This window comes from Alligator mississippiensis, chromosome 7 (assembly GCF_030867095.1).
Source record: "Alligator mississippiensis isolate rAllMis1 chromosome 7, rAllMis1, whole genome shotgun sequence".
Classification (NCBI taxonomy): domain Eukaryota; kingdom Metazoa; phylum Chordata; order Crocodylia; family Alligatoridae; genus Alligator; species Alligator mississippiensis.
In genome coordinates this window covers 37,523,462-37,537,770 of record NC_081830.1, presented here as the reverse complement: position 1 = coordinate 37,537,770, position 14,309 = coordinate 37,523,462, and the positions used below count along the sequence as shown (strand labels likewise).

The following is a 14,309-nucleotide window of genomic DNA, read 5'->3' as shown; positions in this document are numbered from 1 at the left end:
CCTCCCACAACAGCATACATCTTCCACCTTGCTCAGGAAAACCCCAGGACACCCAGTTCTGAGCACAGGAACGACATCCACCACATCAAGCTCCTGCAGGCTGCCCTACTGCTGCACATGAAGCTGTCTCCGGAGAGCACCACCTCTGCCTCAGCTCCATCCTGGACTGGAAGTTGCGTTTGGACAGCCTTTGCCAACAAACCTGCCATGACTTGCCCAGACTAGATCCTCCCCAGCCCAAGATGGGTTCTTTCTGCATATCAGTCCTTACAGCCAACACAGTACGAGCTCTGTTTGTAGCCCACTGCTGCTCCTCTGAAGCAAGATTTTCCCCTTAAGATCTAGCACCTAGAAAAGTCTCTCAAATTCCACCTGGCCTAATTTTTTATTTAACAGACCAAACCAATGTCATACTGTGCCCATCCCACCTCCTCTTCCTAGCATATAACCTACCACTTTTCTCCCTACCCCATACCTGGGTTTTCTTCTCTGTCAGGGAACTTGATCTGAACACCATAGTCCCGAGTGATCTGCTGAATCCGGGAGCCTTTGGGGCCCATGATGGAGCGATGAAACTTCTGGGGGATGGCGCATTCAGTTGTCACCTGAGCTTCCTGCACAGATGAAAGAGGAAGAGCCTGAATGACCCAGGCTGTCCTATTGTACTGCCCACCTTCCTGCTTGGTCAATGCACAGCAGGCAAACACCTGCCACCAGACAAAGTCCATATGGACAAAGCTATCAGAGGGGGCCACGGTGCACAGCAACAACTCTTCTTCCCAAGTGTCAAAATCCTCATTTCAGTGGCAGAAGGCTAGCCTTTGAAATCTAAAGCTGTACCCCCCCACCCCTCCATGAAGTTAGAGACCTCAATTCAAGTTTCTTGTGCCCATGCTCCTCTCAAGATTGCTGCCCAGTAGGGTTGAACAGTAACAGTCTAAGGAGACCAGAGGAAGAGCAGGGTCATTAACTGCTGGTCTGCTCCAAGAACCCCCACTGACATGGCTGGTCCACTTCTGGAGGAAGGAAACCCCCAACTGCACCCAGTGCTTGAAGGGCTCCATGCACCTTAGAGCAGGATAGGGACAGTCTCACCAGCCCCCAAGTACATTACTGAGCTGAGAGCACGATAAAGCTGCCCTTTAACAAAGGGCAGCAAGAGGTACAAATTCTATCCCCACCCCCAGGAAACTACGGGGCTAAATAGCATGGTGTGAACTGGGATCAACGTCCACATTTCTGCTGGGACCGCAAGTGAAGTGGCATAGGGAGGACCGTCCCAATTTTAGTATCACTAAGGCAGACAAAACTACCCCATCCCATTCTCCTTCCTGGAAAAAGCCTGGGCTAGGGATTCAAAGAAATCTCAACTCCCAGCAAAGGCAGCTTTCCCAGTCTATGACCCCAAGACAGGCTAAAGCCTGGTCACAAACAGTACCAGGGCAAGGCATCCCAGATAGGACATAGGAGCTATAGTAGTGAACATGAGCCTGCTGCTCCTCAGGCCTGTAAGACTGTATGAAATCAAGACTCTACTTATTAGAGAGGGGAGGTTTAGAGGCAAAGAGGAGGAGCAATTAAAGCAAGGAAGAGCTGTTAAGTGGCTCCCTCCTGAGGCAAGCCTAAGCTACGCCTGATGGACAAGTACCAGGTCCTCGATGATCTCCTGGATGCGCTTCTTGGCTGCTTCCACACAATCCTTTGCTCCTTTAAGGTTAACCTTGTCACTCTGGGTGCCAGAGCGGGGGAAACTGACCATCACACCACCATACTCATCAGCAATCTCACGCAGGACCTGCCCTCTGCGAATGACAAAGTGGCGGTGGTGTTTGGGGTCCACCATCATGGAGTCCTCAACTACGTTATCCTACAGACAAAAGGGACACAGAACAGCCATGCATGCTTACTACACTCCACTTCTGCGTTTAAAAACAAACAAACCATTAACCAGGTCCTTCATTCATAAGCTCCCACAGACCCCACCCTATGGAGGTTCTGTCCTGACTCCAAGCCACCTAGCTAGTTCAGTGATGGCAGATGCCAAGTAATTCCTTCTTCACCATAAAGGAGCATGAGGGAAGGAGAAAAGGAGTTCCTTCCTCACCAGGTTTTTGATGAGTGTCTCCAATTCTTTCTGAGCTTCCTTGACAGCCTCCTCAGTCCCCATGATGGTGATGAGCTCCTGATCTTTGTCTTCAGAGGTGGGAAAGATGATACGAGCCCCTGTGTTATCACGCACCTTCCGGATGTTGCCACCACCTTTGCCTATCAGGAACTTGTGATACTCTGGCTTGGCGCGAAGGTCCACTGTGTAGCTCTTTGTTTGCTGCACAGAAACAGAGCCCACCCGCAGAGAACAGAGCATGTATGAATACTCAAACATACGTGAATATACCATTTAACATGCCTCAGGAACATGCAGACTTTTCAGGATTAGCATGGTACATGCATGTCTGCTGAGAGGGACAAGTGCCCAATAACTCAGAAATTCAAGCTTTTGGAGCCGAAGCAAAACTAGAAGCAAGTCTGGTATCATAACAGGTATGACTAGGCTAAGAGGCAACAACTCAAATGTTTCTTTGCTGCAACATGACCTTGCAAGAACATTAAGCAAGGGTACTGATGAAGATGGGAGCACTCCAGGGAACACTTATGCACAAGAGGCAAGTCCACTGCAGGGTAAGATCATGTCCCTTCAGACTCCAACTTGCTGTTTTACAGCAGCTATGAACCAGACTATAAAGAAGAAGATGAGCTGATTTGATCCATAAGCCTTTCCTGGAGATATTTTTGTTATTAAGTGTCCATCCTGTATATCAGTCCTTCAACTGGAGACCTTAATTACATCCAGTTATACCAAGGGACACCAATATTTCAATTGGAAGGGGAAGTTAACATTTCTGTTTCTTCATTCTGAAATAAGAGAACCATGCTTGAGCAAGAGCCAGATCAAAATAAAGGGAGCTAGTTGGAGCACTTAGTTCACTGAATTATCTGTTTCCAGAATGACTAAGGACTCAAAATTCTTGCACTGTCCATACCTTCCAGCACTTCCCATGGGATGCCAGAGGGGAACAGCAACACACTAGGAAGAAATAACCATGCCGAAGGATCTAATCCACCCCTATAAGGCAGGCCTCACCTTCTCCTCTGCCAGGTGCAGCAGCTGTTTCTTGGCCTTCTCCACATCTTGGGCAGGGCCCCTGATGGTCACAGTGTCACTGCCAGAGCCCTCAGTAGGGAAGTGGATATGGACTCCACCGCACTCCTCCATGATGGAACGGATAAAGCGGCCTTTGGCACCGATGAGCGAGTTGTGCAGCTTGGAAGGGATGGAGACCTCCACTTCTGTAATGTTGGCCTAGGAGGAGACAGCACCAGGTAATTAAGGTCACATTGCATGGCAAGTTGCTGGAGGAAACTGCTGGGGATGGAGAGAGACAAAGACAGAGCCTGTTTGTCTCCTCAGCTCATCTCCCAGCAGGCATGGAGGCCACTGGGAGATGTTCACAAAGCTACTTATTAAAAGCAAATCTGAGCAGAGAGCAACTTGGATATCTGCCAAGCAGATGCTGTGTGAGCTAGCACATGTCAGTCTCCCTCTACCCTTTACTGTGCTGAGAAAGCATTACCTCCCATGTCATGGGGACAGTTTGGGAACAAGGGAATTTAGTGCATTTCATCATCATCCGAAAAGAATATAAATCAACTTGCAAACGCAGAGATTCTCATCAGAAGTCTTAATGGGAATGCATGAAAGCCTCAGTATAGAGAACAGCAGCCACAGCATAAGTGATGAACACGAGAACATACTGGACTTATCTTGCCCGGGCAGGCTCTTGATAACACCTTGATATACCTTGCTAGGTTTTGAGGGCACCATTTTTAATCATCCTGATAATTATCTGGAGAAGGTGGTTTCAAAGTAAAGCAACCTCAGTAGTAGGGTGATTTTACTAAAGAGCTCAGGTGCTAGCCTTGTTGAAATCCTGAATATGTTCACACAGCAGAACGTCCTCACTAGTCAGACAGCTTTACTTTTCTAGAATTCAGTCAATGCACAGCTTCTCCTAGTCTAACCGCTATTTTAGAAGTTTGTACTCAAGATTTCCACCTTGCCAAGATAGATATAAAAGACCCTCCTGAAGAGGATGACAAAAATAGTCAGACCTAAGACAAGAACCATTAGTGAGAACCTGGTCTCTTAGGTAAATACTCCCCAGTTCTCCCCCAAGATTCAAACCATGAGCTAAACAAGAATTTAGAGCAATTAAGTCTCTAGGGCTCTTCTTCATAATCCTTTTGTTTTTATGCACCTGGTTCTCTTGGAGTCTCCTAGGTTTTGTCAAGTGCTCATGACCCATTTTAACACTTGCAGTAAAAGTAAGGACCCCAGTTACCAGCTCTTTTTGGATGGCGAGGATCCTGTGGCGAGCAGCTTCACAGTTTGCTCTCTTGCCCGTGATGACAATTGTTTCCGAATTGCTGTTCTCCGCCGGGAGATCAATCTTGGTGTTACTTTCCTCACGGATCTGCAACAAAATACATTATAGGATGTGGCCTGTGCCAGAGGACATTCTGGGAGGTAAACTGCATTTTAAATAGATGAGCATGTGGAACCAAGCTGAAAGCAGAACGAGAAAGAGCTAAGGGAACTTCATTTAATGTCAGAGGAACCAGTCTGATCATCTCACCTTTTTGATGTTGGCACCTCCTTTCCCAATGATGTTTTTGTGGAATTGTTTGAAGATGGGGACAGAAATAGAAAAGCTGTTCTCAACCTTCCAAATAGAGAAAAATGGAATTAGTTAGCTATGGAGATGGAGTTACACTAAACAAGCCTGCCAATGCCTCATGCTGTCTATTGTTGTTGAAACTCTTACCCAGGTTAGAGTCTTTTCTTACCCCTTAAATACCTTATGATTAATGAGACTAAGGTCAGAAAAGTACAGCCACTTAAGAGACTGAAGCCAGCAAGATGGGAAACCAACTCCTTTCCACCAAATTAACCTGAAGTCTTATTAAAAAATATCAACCACAATATAGGGGTCCCACTCATCTACTCTGATGTTAAAGTGCCAGATATATCAAGTTGGGTCAGTTCTCCATCCCAAAACCACACAAGCCATGAAGGAAGATGACAAAGCTCTCATACCAGGTCTGCCACCATCTTCTGCATGTACTTGGTGCATTTTTCCACCTCATTCTTGGGCCCTCTGAGTTGAACAATGTCGCTCTTGTGTGCCGGGTCTGGGAAGTTGATGATAACCTGCAAGAGGCAATCACTTCAGGGCAAGATCATGTAAAATTCAATGTTATTATCAGTGAGGCCCTCATATTTGAGGAACCTTCCCCTCAAGAGTGTTTTAAGAATTCCCAACAGGGGCCAAGAATGCCCTGTACATTTGCCAACAGTTTGCACACCTGAGTAGCCAACAAACAATGGCATTACTCAAACTCAAATGTTAGAAATGTGTTCTCTTAGAACTCTATGCCAGGGTACCATGTCACAGCTACAGTATTATTAAAACCCATGAGATCGGGAGTGGGGTGGGCATCACTAAAGCATTGCAGCCAGCTGAAAGAGAACTGCAGTCAGTTACCCTAACACTTAAAAATGAAGAGAAACCCACAAATATTAGTAGAGGCACCAGGATTCTTGGGGAGCCTCACCTCTGGGAATTTCTCCCGGATTTCTCGGATCCGCTCGCCTTTCTGCCCAATGATGGTTCGGTGGAATTTCTGCTCAATAATTAAGTCCTTGGTACGTTCATTCTCCTGTGAGAATATATACCACAAAATGTTAAACAGCAGAGTCTGCGCCTTTCAATTTTCCCAGTTTGACACCTGACAATTATGGGACAGTAACAGCTCCCAAATAACCAATCACCTCTGGCAAGCTACAGGTACTGTGACCTGGGAATGATAGACGGATGCTCTAAAGCAGGGGTAGGCAACCCCCAGCACAGATGCCAGAGTGTGGCACTTAAAGGCATTTTGCTTGGCACTTGTACCTTGGGGTGGACAGCAGAGAAGGGGTCAGGGCTGTGCTGCCATAACAAGAATTGGGCCACTCACGACTCCCCCACCGTCTGCTCCCCTGCACACCAACATTTTACAAGTCAAGGTTGTGGGTGTTTTTTTGCACTCTGCCCCAAAACATTGTCAAAACCCTGCTCTAAAGCTACAGGCAGGAATCAAGTTTACTCTGCCACTAGCAGCTGCACAGTACATGGCACACAAGTACTGGCTGGGGTGAAGCCCCTTGTTGCACAAGCATGAGTTAGAAGTACTGGTACAAGAGCCTTGCCACTGGGATCTCTCAAGGATCAAGCCATGGCACCTTCCTACTCACCATACGTGAGGCAAGTTCCAGCAGCTCTTTCTTGGCCTGTTGGACCCCCTGAGGGTCTCCTTCAATTCGAATCAGGTTGCTCTTTTCATTGTCTGGGGGGATGCGCACAGACACCTTGTACTGGTCCTTAATCCTGTTAACTGCAAGGCAAATACTGGGCTGAAGAAACAGATGAGCATATCACAGCTTGTTTGCCAGTCCAGGCCTCACACAAGGACTTGTTTTACAAGGACACCTTGTACCCCAAATTGGCCTCGAAAAGAGGCTCTATCTTTTCCACAGAGAAAATAAGCAAATACAAATAGGAAAAAAAGGGAAGCAAAAAACTTTTCCCAGCCTAGAAGGTCAGCGAGAACAGGCCTGTCTGCTACACAAGAAACTACAAAAGACAGCCTAGTGTCCACAAATCTAAGGGATATATCCAGAATGCAGCATCTTTCCATTCTCCATGCCCCTAACACCTCTCCCTCCACCTGAATAATCCAGCTATTTAGATAAAATCATGTTGGTTTGTTCTTGAGGAACAAACATGAATTTAGGGGCTAATCTTGGACTATAGCAGATGATTAGCACATTGCATCATTTACAAAGCAACTCAAAGGAGGGAAGTTTTAACATCTTTCCATTCTAGTAGAGAAGAAGAGTTTATGGGTGTGAAGGCCATCCATGACAACTTGGAATTAAACCAAACAAAAACCACTGCATTGCACGTTGTTCTAGTGTCCTCCGAGCTAAGAGCTCTTCCGGTGAGCACCTGTTAAGTGCTAAGCCAACGGATCATTAGATCACAGAATTCCAGCCACTGCCTAATGAAGGTGAGATAAACGTTCTATGGCCCCTTGCATTTGTCTATCAAAAGGCTTCCTACTCACTATTGGCTCCGTTCTTTCCAATGAGGTGTCGGTGGAACTTGTGATCAACATTGATCTCTGCATAATCCATCCGGTTGATCTGCAAAGAATCATGTGATGTTAGCTGGCCTGAAGGGTACAAACTCTTGCATTTTATGCCCCTAATAGTGTCTCATTAGCAATACTGGACTTCAGCAATATTGGACCCCCCAGTACTCAGTCACTATATTGCCTGCTTTCTGTATCTTCTCAATTCAGGGGTAAAGTTCTTGAGGCTCTATAACGCATACACACATTTCTGGTTTGTGCTGCTCATTGCTTTTAGCAATTCATTCCTTTACCAGGAATTGTAACATGCCAACTCACCAAATCCTTGACCATGGCCTCAATCTGTTCTTGAGCCACATTAACATCCTCTGTGGGTCCCTCCAAGGTGATTTTATCTTCCCCTTCCGTGAACTCGATGTGAACCTTTGAATAAGATGAGACCAGACCCCAGTAAGAACTTGTAAGTGCACAACCCAAATCAGCACTGCTGGCAAAGGCTGGCTTTTTCCACTCCTGGTAGGGAGCAAAGCAAACTTGCATGCCATCTTGCTATTTGTTTGAAAGGAAGGTGACCTGTATCAGAGGTTGCATGGCTTAGTTTTTATTCCCAACATTGAAAGCAACTTTACACAACACACCCACCATCTCTCTCACCCTCCAAAACTCCCAGGTTGCAGCACCATAGAGTATAACCACCACACTGATGAATACTTAGTAGCCATGTATACATGTACAATTAATGCAAATGAATAAACTCCAATGCAATTTGAGCCAGAATAAAGTAAACCTAATGTCACAGTCTACAGGCGAGTTTAAGCGCAGCAATGTACTCCACTGGCAGATAGTACTGTGTCTGACTAGACTATCTGACAGCACTGTAAATTAGTCTATACTGGCACAATTGCTGCACACATGTACATGGTGACACTTTACTGGGCACTAGATTAGAATTATGTAAAACTAGAGGAACAGGATGCAGTCTGAGCCCAACAGAAAGACCATCTTGTCAGGAAGTATGCTCTCCTCCCTAGCCCCATCCATCCCCAAAGGGTGTCCTATAGTAGCTCCAAGACACCCAGAGGCTTTAGGAAGAGGTTAGAAGAAAGCAGCAAAAGCCACTTCAAGGAAAGGCGCAGCTGAATAGAGCAGTGTAAGCAAAGTCACCCCATGCCCTCCCTACCTTTGGCATCTGCTGAGTGATTTTGGCCAGGTTTTGTCCTTTCTTTCCAATAATAAAACGGTGAAGCCAAGAAGGGGCAGAGACTGAGGAGACGGTAAAACTGTTAGCCTAGGAAGAATACAGACATTATGATTATGAAGAAGGCCTGCTGTAACTTGCCCAACACACTAGGCCTACTTCATTTTAACCTCTGCTCTAGCCTACTTGGTACAGGATTCTCAAGCTAACTTTTGCAGGCAAGAGCATGATATATCCAAGGCCCCCTCCTCCAGGTGCTCTAGAATCTGCTCAAATCTTTTACCTTTCAGGCAGAATAGAGCAGAAAGTTATTTCTTATTGGAGCAGGGCACATAAAGAGGAGACTCTGAAAAGGTGACCTACACTGTAAGCATTACCTTTGCATAGACTTCAGTCAATGCCTGCCCAAGCTTTTCGGGCTCACCACGCAGTATCACCGTCTCAGAGCTGCTGTCAGTGGGTGGGATCTCGACTGAGACTCCAGTTTTCTCCAAGATCTCCTGCAGGGAATTCCCCTTGGGGCCGATGACATATTTGTGCTGGGACTTTTTCACCTCCACTGCAATAGTCGTAGTCTTCTTTTTCTGTGGGGGCAGAGGCACTAGGGCATCAATCACAAGGGGCAGGGAAGGAAGAGAGAGGAGGGAGGGGAAGCCACCAGATATAGTGAAACTCTTCACCCAGAAAGGAAGAAAGCAAGGATGAATAAGATGGTTGTAAGGTAACCCAGGGCAATTTACACTCTTCCATATTTTAAAAAGGTAGGTCTCATAAGGGAAGTCCAATGCTTACAACTCAAATAAAGCATGAGACCTACTATTAGACTACGCTGTGGCACACAGTCCTTTCAGCACGAGCAGGTAGAAGCACTCACACACTTAGTCCTTTGCACAGTGAGGCCCAGATCCCCAATAGTGTCCTCTAGGTGACACCACAACACTAAGTACATGGACTACCATGCCATAAGCTGATTACGGCCAGGATTTCAACAAATACAGACTTAGCTGAGGAGAGAGCACTTCAGAACAGTGCCAGCTAGTAGGAGGTTAGCAGGAGCCAAATTCACTCTTCAGCTGCCCATTACATGCAGAGTTGTGTTAAGCAACTGCCTATTCTAGTCTTCAAGCCACACCTTCAAATGCCTCCTCCTTCCTAGTTCTGTGCCTTCCCACTCAGACCTTTGAGATTAAAAACACAACAACTCAAACGGTATGCAGTCGGCCAACTTCAGGAAATGTGTTGAGTCAAACATCTGTCACCTTCTCTGGAAATAAGCCTAAGCTACCAAAAGATCCACTCTTCTGTAATAGGAGATGTCAACATAGCTGATGGGATCCAAAAGATGGACTACATTCTGGGAAGGATACAAAGGGATTGACAGGAGACATTAAGTGGGAAAGGTAAGCTTAAGGAACAGGATGCATTTTCTACAGACCACCCATACCTTTTCCTCATAGATCTTCTTCACACGAGCTACAGCTTGGGCCAACTGTTCCTTTTCTCCAGTGAAGACTATCTCCGTCTTGTTGACACTGGGTGGTGGAATGTTGATGCGTGTCCCTGTCTCCTGCATGATCTCGCTCACCAGCTTGTTGTAAGGGCCTGCGATGAAGGGGTGGAACACCTTATCCACATCCAGTCTCTCCACAGCACGTTTATCCTAGATAGACCCAAAACAAGAGGACAGACTCTTTACAGAGCTCCATGGGTAGATCCTGGGTAAAGTATGCTCAGAAGTCCCTTCCAGCAAAGACTAAGTTCTCAAAATCAATTCTGTTTCTAACATACCCATCAGTACAAAGCATTCTTAAAGTTTCATGCTTACCTGATCTTACAGTACATCCTTTCCCCAACTCCTACAAGATACTACAGATAATGATGTAGTCATTTAGGTTCTTAGTACTTTTATGACCCTCAAGTCCATCAGCCTATATACATCTGGCCAAAGAAAGCCATGGCACTCTCAGCAACAGATTTCAGTGTGTTCAGACACCATCCAGGGAGCAACCCTTTACTACAAGTCAGTCTGCAGCTGGATCCATCTGCTATTCGGACAGTCTAAAAGAAAGAGCTGCATCTGCTGGCAGCACACTGGCCCTGACTAGTGAAGAGTATCCTGGAAAGCCTGGAAGAATGGATACAAGTTAAAGCCTGACTGCCAAATGGGAAGATACAGGACAAGAGCTGCTCGTCACTGCTGAGAGGGTCCATCTTTTTTGCCAGCAAGACCCCCCCAAGAACTCCATTATACTCAAGCTGATCAAAAAGAATATCAGGATTTGAGGCAAGCTGGAGGAGGGCTATAACATGGAAGGGCAGGCAAACTTCTATGATCAATATTTTGGCAGGAGCACCTTTATGGTAAACGTGCAAAAGTGATGTTACCCAACATGGGCAGCATTCAGGATAGAGGTACTACCCACCCAGATATGGAAAATATTAAGTGAAATGTTGCCCATCTATTTTTTTATAGACCTGGGAAAAAACGCAGGATGAGCAACTTAATACATGTGCCTAGTGAGCACCTTAGGATTCCAGACTCCTAGACCTGAGCTGCAACTGGAACACTGCTTCACCACTACATTACATTCCTTTTGTCCTAGAAGGCCAACACCTCGCGTTGAAGTACATGCCTAGGTATTCAAAATACAGTAAGCAGGAAGGTGCCAGTTCATTACCTGCTCGGCAGAAATCAGCAGGATCTCATGTCGGGCCTTCTCTATCCCTTCCTTTGTGCCGGTGATCTTGATCTGATTGCTGGGGTCGTCCGGGCGGGGGATCTGGATTTTGGTTGCAGTTTTGAGCTCCAGGTCCTGCAGCTTCTCTCCATTCTTTCCGATGACAAAGCGGTGATGTTCTTTGGGGATGGCAACAGTTGCTGAAGCCTACAAACATAGGAACCAACTTCCAAGTGAGACCATCTCTGTCAGAGGCAGGTGAACCAAGATAGAGGCTCTCTGCATTACCAGCAACTCTGTCATGCCTTACAACTCAAGATTCTTTCCATGAGACATGGGTCATTAATACATACTCTCTGCACACCCTGCATTAGCAGTGGGAGAGAAGCAAGCTTTGACTTAATAGGGGTGAGCAAACTTAGCAATTGAAATGCAAGCGACAGACTGAGTACCTTGGAGTCCCCTCCACACCAGTGGTGAGGTCCCTCCACATGTAGCATAGGCCATAGCAGTGCACTACTGTACTGCAGCTACAACAGGAGAAAATGCCATGAGGGTAGGCACTTTAAAAAAAAGGCACTTAAAAAAACTTAAGTGCACACACACCCCTTGGACCTCTGCTCCCACAGCTGCCAAGGACAAGCAGCATGAATTCATGTCCTCTAACAAGCAGACCAATCCTGCCCTGTGGAAAAAGCTTACAGAACAGCTACTAAGTGGTAATCTAGTACTGAACTGGTCTGCGTCAGCAGCCTGTTCACAAGGTAGAAGGCACCATTTCCCATCCCAGGCTGAGGCCCTCTCTTCCAGGATCCACTCTGACTCTGCTACTAGTGCTTCTTTTGTGGCAAGAATCTTTCCTTTCATTTTAACCCATCATTTTAATTTGAACTCTTTTTCGTGACAGCTTACAGTTGACACCACACAGGAGCTTTTGATGCTTGCATTTGTATAGCCATGAAACTAATTATAAAACTTAAAACGAGGTAAAATTGATGTAAAGTCCAGATTAGCTCTCTACTGATCGGGGGCTAGGATAAGGCAAGAATGTCATATAAATGCACAGCCCTTAAAAGGGACTGCAATGGTGGCTTCCTATGACACTTGCCCAGTGTCCCCAAAACCTGTTATTCTATTCCTACTACAATACAGCCTGTGCTGCTTGTTCAAAACACACCCTAATACACCATTTGCACCTTTGTTATCTACCATCTGGCTTGGTGCAGTGTGTGGGTGGACAGGTACCAAGGTCAGGGCATGTATTAATGTCATCTTAACTGGCAACTGCATTTAAGAAATCCTAAATGCACATGGAATTGTGTGGAATACAAAGCAGAAAGATCCCCTTGATTATAAAATACATCAATCTAAATGAATGGGATTTAGATACAGCAGTGAAGGAAGGCAGCAAATGTTCTGTTAATATTAGTCTTCCTTTACCAAAATCAAGAATCTCCATTACAAAGAACTTCCCTTACAAGTTAACTGCAGTACACTGAGGAACTTCCACCTCTCTCCCATTTTTGGGTGTAGAGGTTTGGCCAATGGCTAGCCCCTCTATGCAATGCCAACTCTCTGAAGAGGAACAGTCTCTCCAGGTGCAGGTTCTTACTACAAGACATCTGTCTGCATAACATATTGCAGGATCTAGTCCTGGGAGGAGTCTGCATGCCCTGTAATTAGCTCTGAACCCTATTTTAAGTCTAGTCTCTATTCTAAGTTGCCAATTATGCACTTTGAAAGATGAGAGGCAAAGCTGAATTAGTCACCTAACAACAACCCTTCAGTTTACAAGCACACACACCCAAAGGCCTCCAAACATGAGAGGCCATGGGGGACAAGCAGAGACCAGAAGGAAACAACAGTTCAGTGCACTCACCTGGGTCTGGAGTCGAGCGACAATCTCCTTCCGAGCCTTCATGACTGCTTCCAGTTTTCCAGAGACCATGATCGAAAGGCCCTGGTCCTTAGCGAGAGATAGCTCCAAGTGAGCTCCCGTCTTTTGCATGATGTCTAGGCAAATCTTGGCCTGCTCGCCTTCACCAAACTGATTCATGTCCTTGTATTTCCTCTCCTCCAGTGGCACGTGAAACACCTGCTCAGCCAGAGATGGGTAAGGGAAGGGCAGGTTATTCAACACTACCCTAACTGCTTAGTTACAGTCACATGCCCTCCTTCTAAAACTGGGTTATTGCACTGAATCTCCTCCCCAGGTAATAACTGAGCGAGATTCTGGCTGCAAACTGGCTTGGAAGACTAAGCAGAATTGAAGACAGGTCAATCAGCTTAAGTTCACAGACCTGGGAAATCTCCCATCACAATGAGAGCAACCACTGGACAGATCAGCAACAACCCCTGCACCCCACCCCCCCGGACCTCCTAGCTTAGGACCTGGTTTCAGGGGCTAACACTGAGCATCTCTCAGAGAAAGGTACAAGACTACAACAGGTGGTCATGGGAGGGTCTACCCCCTTTGCTAACCAAGTCTTGTTCCACTTGTAAGAAACTGGCTCTAGCCATGAACTATGAGGTTTTACGTCCTATCTGGTATTCACTGTGTTAACTATTGGGGCTCTGAATGCTCTTGGCAACCCCAAGAATAGACTATGCTGGGTTTTGGGTATTTTTGTGAAGGAGCACCAAGTTCCTGTTTTGTTTCAATCCCTCACTGCATTCACCACCACAAAGGTGTTCTGCCCTCTTTCCTCCACAGGCAGAGCCCTGCAAAACTGCTGACTCAACGTGTCCCCATGGAACTCCCATCCCCAAACGCAGGTTACTGAAGGGGAGAACAAGAGACAAATACCTCCCCGCCCTCCCTCCAGTATGCTTTGTAGGGAGAATTCTTCAGGAAGGGGAGGTCCAATCTGCTCCTTTAGGGGGAAGGGGGCACAAAGTCTATCCCCACCAACCTGAGTGATGACAGAAGCCTTGATTGGTCGGATTTTGCTCCAGGCACCAGCGGGCTCCTGGGAAGTTTCCAGACATGCTGCTTTCTCAGGGAGTGGAGGGAAGGCTTCCTTGTAAGTTGGAGGATCACTCTCTTCTTCCGAGTTTAAAGCTGTAACTAGCAAAGTAAAAAACAGGCAAATCAGAAAATGATTCCACTGCTAGCAGTTATACTTACTCCATTCATATTTACTGCAAGTATCTAGTTACCAGAGCCAGCTAATTAGGAC

The 14,309-nt window shown here is 46.3% G+C and overlaps 1 protein-coding gene across 3 annotated transcripts in view; it reads right to left on the bottom strand.

Annotated features, from left to right (window-relative positions):
- Positions 1-14,309, bottom strand: part of HDLBP (high density lipoprotein binding protein) — a 43,226-nt gene that overhangs the window by 8,193 nt on the left and 20,724 nt on the right. For all 3 annotated transcript variants that reach the window (XM_006267040.4, XM_019499832.2, XM_006267041.4), the window contains exons 4-20: positions 14,043-14,197; positions 13,010-13,225; positions 11,131-11,337; positions 9,897-10,112; positions 8,830-9,036; positions 8,435-8,542; positions 7,573-7,677; positions 7,228-7,306; positions 6,356-6,495; positions 5,674-5,778; positions 5,156-5,269; positions 4,695-4,781; positions 4,401-4,532; positions 3,143-3,361; positions 2,105-2,326; positions 1,649-1,867; positions 476-614 (exon numbers count right to left, since the gene is read on the bottom strand). In XM_006267040.4, coding sequence (XP_006267102.1) covers positions 476-614; positions 1,649-1,867; positions 2,105-2,326; positions 3,143-3,361; positions 4,401-4,532; positions 4,695-4,781; positions 5,156-5,269; positions 5,674-5,778; positions 6,356-6,495; positions 7,228-7,306; positions 7,573-7,677; positions 8,435-8,542; positions 8,830-9,036; positions 9,897-10,112; positions 11,131-11,337; positions 13,010-13,225; positions 14,043-14,197 — 2,670 coding nt within the window. The remainder of the gene's footprint in view (positions 1-475; positions 615-1,648; positions 1,868-2,104; positions 2,327-3,142; positions 3,362-4,400; positions 4,533-4,694; positions 4,782-5,155; positions 5,270-5,673; positions 5,779-6,355; positions 6,496-7,227; positions 7,307-7,572; positions 7,678-8,434; positions 8,543-8,829; positions 9,037-9,896; positions 10,113-11,130; positions 11,338-13,009; positions 13,226-14,042; positions 14,198-14,309) is intronic.